Source organism: Chaetodon trifascialis, chromosome 20, assembly GCF_039877785.1.
Source record: "Chaetodon trifascialis isolate fChaTrf1 chromosome 20, fChaTrf1.hap1, whole genome shotgun sequence".
NCBI lineage: Eukaryota > Metazoa > Chordata > Actinopteri > Chaetodontiformes > Chaetodontidae > Chaetodon > Chaetodon trifascialis.
This window is the reverse complement of record NC_092075.1, coordinates 11,225,009-11,233,227: the sequence shown is the minus strand read 5'-3', so window position 1 is coordinate 11,233,227 and position 8,219 is coordinate 11,225,009. Positions and strand designations below refer to the sequence as shown.

At 43.6% G+C, this 8,219-nt stretch overlaps 1 protein-coding gene across 1 annotated transcript; it reads right to left on the bottom strand.

Annotated features, from left to right (window-relative positions):
* Window positions 1-4,753: 4,753 nt before the first annotated feature.
* On the bottom strand, window positions 4,754-6,745 carry LOC139349228 (apelin receptor B-like). Its single transcript, XM_070989833.1, has one exon. It carries the CDS (start codon window positions 6,658-6,660, stop codon window positions 5,575-5,577), a length of 1,086 nt encoding a protein of 361 aa, XP_070845934.1. The 5' UTR covers window positions 6,661-6,745; the 3' UTR covers window positions 4,754-5,574.
* Between the last annotated feature and the right edge of the window lie 1,474 nt (window positions 6,746-8,219).

Sequence of the window (8,219 nt, the reverse complement as noted above, 5' to 3'; positions counted from 1 at the left end):
GAAGCTCGCAACTGCTCGGGCACCAAAGTTCCGGCAACATAATGGTTCCGGCATTGCCACTAGGTGTCAGCATTGGCTACTTTTCCAAACCAGCCATCAGCTGATGTGTTTCACGCTGCTTTGATTAACAGCACACTGTGGCAAGACAGGCTGCCATGAAATGAAGCTTGTATGCACATAGTGATGTTTTTCATTCTTTCAGGACTCTGTCGCAGTCTCCCAGATGGTTAATTACTCTGGATTCATAAGCTCCCCCTGCTCTCTTTGGGTTTCTGTGCCTCAGCCTCTTTTCAACACGCCACCTGTCCGGAAGATGTCATGTTAAGACGTCATCTCGTGGTTAAACTTTTTTTTTTTCCCTTCTAAAATTGTACTCTGCTAACTCAAAGTAATATGATCTAGTACATTTAATTTTAAAAAGTGGTTAATCACACTTCTTCATAAACTACTTTTACCACATGATTTGTTATGACTTGGTCTGAAATGTGACTGAAAATGTCTTTCTGTGGAATAGGGCTTGATGAATGACAAATTAATACATATTTAAAGTATGCTTATTCTCAGTCCTTCAACTTATGAGCAGCAGACAGTTGTGTGTGTGTGTGCATGTGTGTGTGGCTGCTGGTTGTTGGTACAGGGACCTTAAAGAGGTGTCTGAAATAACAGAGCACAGCAGGGAACATGTTTGCACCATTAGCACAACCTTAAATTATCAGTGCAGTCTGATATGTTGATATAAGATCAAAGCTACAATTTGACATGATCATCTTCAGCGCATTAACTTCTTAAATCAATTTAAACTGTAGCACACAGCTTTTCTGGATTGTTGTTGTTCTTGCGTAATTCTTGTTTGCACATGCAGCTATCTTTACCTGTGATGCTTAAATCGGTGCAGCTGAGCCTCTGAACTGGCTCAGTCCTGCTGCAGATGACAGGGCGTCCATTTAGGCCCGAGGGAGGGAAGGATGCACAATGGAGAGGATAGAGGACAGAATGAAGGGACACTTTGTGCCCCGTGAAGAGGATGATCTTCTCTGAGACTCACATAACCGAAGATCCGGAGTCACCCTAAGCTTGGGCACTTCCGCTCTTTTTTGCTGTCGGAAACGACGTGTCTTCACTAACGATGAATGCCTTTGAAATGTCTGACTTGTCGGGAGAGTTGGAGTGAAAGCAGAAAGTGAGGGAGAAAGAGACGTCTGACTTGTCACCTCAGGTGTTAGAGTCACATGTTTTCCACTATGCATGTTTAAGCTCCTTTATTCTGTGACTCTTCTTTGTCGCACAACCTCGGCTCACACAATCTGGATGTTTCCTCACATATCCAAAGTAGAAGAATCTGAAGCAAGCACCCTTGTCCTCCAAGACCTCAGGAGGAGCATGCATCTCTACAAAGGGCCCTAAAAGCAGAGATGTTTCTGAAAGACAGGATATCCATGGTCAGGAACACCTACCTTGCCCACCCTTTGCCTTTCCTGCCTGGCTTGCTGACTCCTATCCTGTCTGTGAGGTCTGTCATCCTCCTGAGACGATGCAAGGAGGAGGGCTGCAGGACCGGGCGTCAGGAAGCTAAGGGCCCTCCAAGACGCTCAAGGGGTCAGCATCTCATCCTACCAGGCAATGGTTATACCTGGGTTAAGGTCCGGTCTGCTGGCTGTGCTGCTCAGCCTCCATTGTTAGGAGACAAGAGGAGAAACGTGTGCACACTTCCTCTGTCTATTTTCTGCGTGGCCTCATTTATTAGGTTCTGATTTATGACAGCTAGACGTACTAACACAGGGTATGTCCTGCTGCAAACCTGCGTTAAACAACACAAAGGCTCAGGCTCTTTATCACTCATTGATATGACAATGGATGAGTGAAGGTGGGCTTCTCCATAGAAACTCTGCTGTCTTACCTTTGCCTTTAGTTTCTATTGCTTTACAATACATCACATGGTAAACACAGACTATCCAGCCTAGTGGAGTTTTGGGGTTTGACCTTTTCACAGTTGTTTAGAGATCACCTCCAAAGACAGACAGGATTTTTGGTTTTGTGCCTTTCTCTTCAGATTTAAGTACATTCAGGAAATAAAAAGATCAAAACGAACAAGCAAACATTTCTAACTTAGCCCCAGTTGCAGTGGTGGGATGAGTATTCTGATCCTTTACTTATGTAAAAGTACCAATACCACATTGTGAAAATACTCCCTTACCAGTAGAAGTCCTGCATTCAAGACTTAATTAAAAATATGTAAGTAGCATCAGCAATATGTACTTAAAGTATCAAAAGTAAAAGTCCTCATTCTGCAAAATCTGTCTGTGTTTGACCATTATATATGAATTTCTGGATTGATATTGCTGGATTTTGCTGTGGTAATTTAACAAATTCATATAGTGTTGAGTTGTCAGTCTGCAGTGACACGTCATATTTTTTTTATTATATCAGATCATCACGTTTGTAGCGTTGCTGTTCTGTAAGAACCACATATCTCTAAAAAGTCAACTTACAATGAGCTCAGAAAAACAGCCCAGTTTTCAATTTAGTTTTTTTTTTTTTTTTTTTTTTTAATAGTTTATTTAGTTTAAAAGGTAAGATCATCTTCTAAACCCATAAACACTTAATTCTGGTTCACCAAATGTGTAGATCTTGGTTATCACTGGCAGGAAGGAAGGATACCCTAACCCCTAACCCATTTTGTATGATCTAAAAATATTTGGTTTAAAGTAAAACAGACTGTTAGAGGTGAATAAAATGACAGCAAGTGTTGACTAGGTTGTCGACAAGAGAGCATTATTGATATAATTAGTGAATGCGATTGTTATCTGTCCTTATTTTATGAAGCTTTGATTTTTGTTTTCAGACAACACTGCTGCTCATCTTTGCACGGACAGATGCAGAAATTACCAACACAAAAATCTTCAGGTTATCAATCCAGAAAACACATTTTATAAAGAATTTGACTGAAGGAAGGGGTCGATTATTTATGCTTGTGCATGTTTTTACATATAAAGCTGTTCTAGTTGTTTGTCACTTATTTGAGAGGGGGAAAGTAGACTGTTTATACCCTTGTGATCCCCTGCGGCGAGCCTGGTTCCAGCATAGACACACTTCATTTTCACACTCTGTCATTACAGAGGAATGAAAACATTTGTGTAATCACTTCTGAACAGTCATCTCAGACAAACACCCAGTCTATGGAGGATCAAAGGGCACAAATCCCCCTTTTCTCTTGCAGCACTTTGCTTCTAGCTTCGGCAAAGTTCATGCCTTTAAGTCTTGGTAACGGGATCACATTGGCTTCATAAAACTTGAAAACAATCTATCCAGATTATCTTTCACAGAGGGCTTTGACTTTGATGCTGACAGGTGGAGGGTAATGTGACAAGTCATCTTGTAAAAAATAGCTGCTGCATGAATTTAAAAACGTACTGTATGCTGTTTCACCAATAAAACCTGTGCAGACTCTCCAGTGCATGGGTTTTGTTAACCTCTGTCCCACGAAAGTTGTGAAATGCAACTGGTTTCGAGGACGTTCTCTGTCTTCTATGTACAGATTTTCAAGCCTGAATTCAGGGATGTGTTGAAAAGAGGTTTTGTTCGCATCTTTGTGTTTGAGTCTTGGCTCGAGCTGAGACGGTAATGAAGGAGACAGAGTGAATGCTGCTGCAGCTGTTGGACTTCTTTTACATTTCACCTGTCTGAATTTAAGAAAGAAAGAAAGATAGACATCCCTTTATTCGTCACAGTCGCACACAGAGTTACAGGGTGGGGAAACTGCACGCGCCATGCATTTGTGAAATTCGTTTCTCTGCATTTAACCCATCCCGTCACGTCCTTCCTCCGCGGCAGACCAGGAGCGGTGGGCTGCCAGCCGACAGCGGCGCCCGGGGACCCAGTTCTCTTTGTCACCATTGGTCAGGTGGTGATCTTCTTGCATGTTTTTAATGGTTTTTTTTTTTTTTTTAAGGAGGATACCCCAGGTGAACAAAGGGAGAACATGCAAACTCCACACAGAAAAGCCCCTTTTCTGAAAGGCACAGATGACTTTTTCCTTCTATGAGGAGCTAAGCATTTGTCCATAATGGCACACTGTAGTGAACTGTAAATGTAGACGATTTAGACTAAGCCTTTCTCTATCACAGGTATTAGACAGGGGCAGATAGTCGACCTCCAATACAAATCAGTGAGCAAGGATTAGCCCAATCCCTCTGTCTCCTTCTGTTGCTGATTACATCCTGTAAAAAGCTCATTGCAGTCGAAATGGTTAATCATTGAATTGTAATTTAAAGCTCAACAACCTGTTGTGGCGTTTGTTCGCCAAAAACCACACATTAAAATATCACATCATTAATGAGGATAGACTAATGACCTGGAAATACTCTTTGAGGTGCATTTTGGGATGTATCGGTACAGCTAAAACAGTCCTGAAGTTGTGGTAATTAACCCTCAGAAAGACTTTAACATCTCTGGAACAAAGCCAGATGTCCTGCGGCTGATCCAATTTAGCAACTTTTGTGCTCACTGATTGTTTGTGTGGCTAAATTGTAAGAGGAGAAGAAACAAACATGCTTGAAGAGGGAAACAGAAGTCGAACGTGCATTTCCTGCAGACATATGCTTTGATTTCGGCCCTGTGAAACACAATGGAAGGGGGACTGACTCCCCTCAGCAATGCACCAACAGGAAGACGCACATTCACTGGATGGGAGAAAATACATTCCAGCAAGACTTAACGAGCTATCACAAGTAACAGAGGGAGACCAGAGAGAGACTCAAAGCACCTTTTTTTTTTATTACAAATCATCAACATCATTTCAAAATAATGTGTATTCACAAAATGCTTTCATGTTTTTGTCAGGAGCAAATTCATTGTCATTCTAACACTCAACAAACATGCGCAAACTCATTCTTCACACACACACAGACAGACACACACACACCAGCAGACTGTCAAAGCAGTCACCTTTTAATTGGACCCTCCACCAGCTTGAAAACATTTGTCAGCTGCCATCTGTCTGTCTGTCTGGGACCCCCCCGCCGCCAACCACTATCTCCGTCTCTCCTTACAACACTCTTATCAGACTCCAACACTCTACATCTCACACACACACACACACACTGCTGGCTGTGATGCAGATAGTACAGACTGAGCTGAAGAGTAGGATAGTCTGACAGAAATCACACCTGAAGTGCTTACAAATGAAAACAAGAACAGCAGGGGCAAATGCATGAGCAATACGCTTCACTGGGACTTGAGGACAGAGTTCAAAGCTCAGTATTTTGCATAAAGTCCACAGGAGAACTAAAAGGAACATGAGCATGAGGTCCCTTTGAAAAGTCTGGTTCATGCTTGGTCCCTTGTATTAAATAGTTCAGTTTTGCTGCCCTGCTACTGAAAGTGAGGCTGGAGCTTGAGTGTGGTCAGACCCCAAAACCACGAGCCTGACTGGCGTCTTCACTGGTCCACAGAGTCAGAGAGGAGCAAAGGTGACGCCGTGTAACTGACCACCCAGCACTGTTAAGATTTGATTTACCTGCATTGTTTTGCATTGTTCACCTCTTTCCCAGCGTGCATCTGGGCCCTCAGCTGTCGTCACACCTTTGTGGCCAGAGACTGAGCCTCTGTTTTCTGAGAGGACAGGGAGCTGGCGGGGCTTGCATGCAAGGACTTCTTTAGGTTGAGTAGGCACAGACACTGGGATCTGAAGCGTAGGTCGAAGAAGGCGTAGAGAAAGGGGTTGAGGCAGCTGTTGACGTAAGCCAGGCAGGTGGCGTACGGGTGGGCCAGCAGCAGGAAGCGAAGGAAGGTACAGGTATCTGGAAACAGGTCCAGGTAGGAGAGGGCGTCAGCGCTCTTCACGATGTGGAAGGGCATCCAGCAGGCGGCAAACACCACTACCAGCGTGGTGATGATCTTCAGCAGCCTCCTCTTACGCTGGTCCTCTTTGCGCAGAGTGTTGAAATGGCGGGTGACGGTGCAGCCAATGAAGCCATAGCACACCATCATGGCCAAGAAAGGTAGGAGAAAGCCCAGAACTGAGGAGGAGATGCTGAGACCAGCGATCCACAGGTTCTCTTGCTTTTGTTGACTCTTGTTGGTCAACACCAGGCTGAAGTCCATGGCGCAGGATGTGCGGTTGCTGGTTTGGTCATATTTGGTGTTGCGGAAGATCAGAGTCGGGGCAGCCAGGAGACCAGACAGCAGCCAGATGGCTGTCAGGGAGGCTTGTGTGTGGCCACGGGTGCGCAGCTGGGTGCTGGACAACGAGTGGACGATGGCCAGGTAGCGGTCGAAGCTCATGCAGGTGAGGCAGAAGACACTGGCATACATGTTGAGCAGGACCACGTAGCTGCTGATCTTACAAAGGGCCACTCCAAAGGGCCAGTGGTAGCCCATGGCTGTGTAAACAGCCCACAGAGGCAGAGTGACCACAAAGGTGAGGTCAGCCAGGGCCAGGTTGCCGATGTAGACGTCAGCGGCTCGCCTCTTACCCTGGGCTCTCCACACGGTGAAGATGACCACCCCATTTCCAGAGAGGCCGAGGATGAAAATAAGCATGTACAGCACCGGGATGACGGAGTACGACGGCGTCCACTCAGAATAGTCACACATGCTGGAGTTTTCTGAATCCTCGTAGTCGTAGTACTCATAAGGACCCTCAGTTGGCTCCATCTCCATTCTCTTCTCTTCTTATCCTTTTTCTAAGAAACAGAAAACTTGGTGTGGTGCAGATGGGTCCACAGTCGTTGTCAGCACTGTGAAGTCTGTTGCTTCATGTGTAATCTGCCCACCCTTTTATACGCCCCCCAGACATGTGTCCTCCCAGGACCCCCCCCCTTCCCTCCCACTGCGCTCCTCCTCTCTGCTCTGAAGAACATGCTCTTTCACTGCGTACACGCCCACTTTTCTCTCCATTCATTTCAGTTGTGCTTCACTACATAATGTGAGTCACTTTCTTTCATGTACTATGGGTTGAAACTCCAGTACTTTATTTTTCAGGATATCGATTCTTTTCTCTTCACTTTTCATGTACAAAGTACGAGCTACAGGAATCAATCTTGACAGGAGCAAAATGAAGCTCTGTCTAAACTACACATCATTAATAATCATTCAAAAACACTTTTTTCACTTCAGGGAACAAGAGTGAATTAGACACATATGGACCGTAGCCCATGAGTCAAGTCTGGGCATGACAAGTTTCATGAGGTACTCAATTTTAATATCAATTGAGAGTCCTTGTGGAACCCAAGCACTCTGCTGAAATGCAGATGAGCTGCACCATTTACATTTCTGTCAGGGTCTTCATGTCTGTACATGCTTGAACAAGTACAACCGCAAACTAAAAGGAAAATAAAGATTAGTTTCACTTTGATGAAATGTAGGTTTGACAAAACTCTGACCTCAGACCTTAAATTGAAAATATACAATAATACCACACTAAACCACACAATAGCCTTCAGTCAAAGTGCTAAATTGCATTTACACTCTATTAATTTTTTTAAAGACAAAGGATTTAAAATGAAGGACGTTTAGATTTTTTTTTTAAATTTACTTAGGTTTTGTTTATTTAAGAAGAAAAATAAATAGATTATCTTAATTGTCATCATGCATTTAGGTGTCTCTATTCACAGAAAAGTGTCTAATAAACAACCAAACTGATAAATGACAGCCAGTGTGATACACAATAAAGTGACATTAATTAAAAGCACGGGTAGCAAATGATAAAAACAAAGAAATATATCAACGCATGCTATGAAATAAAAGATCTGCTGTGCATGAGTGTTTTAAATGCAGAAGACGTCCTGAATATTTCTACAAGATTGAATGATGCAACTGTAAAAATACGGCACACTGCTTGAATATTTCACCGTAAACATTGTACATTCAGTTTAATGAAGAGTTGGAACAAGCTGATACAGAAAACATGTTATCCTGCTGTGGCATGAGGGGATGTTTTTTCAACTTTAAAGCTTCTTCTTCTTCTTCTTCTTCTTCTTCTTCTTCTTCTTCTTCTTCTTCTTCTTCTTCTTCTTCTTCTTCTTCTTCTTCAGTGTCTCTTGGGTGTATTTTTTGGCCCAGGTGGGACAGCTCAGTCTTCAGTCTGCTCCGTCTCTCAGCAGATTGGCAGCAGTGGCGCCAGGGCACCGACCTTTAGACACAACTACTGTATCACTCAACAATGTTGATCCACTGATCCCTTCCTCCACCCTTCCATCTCTGCCTCCTCCACCCTCCCC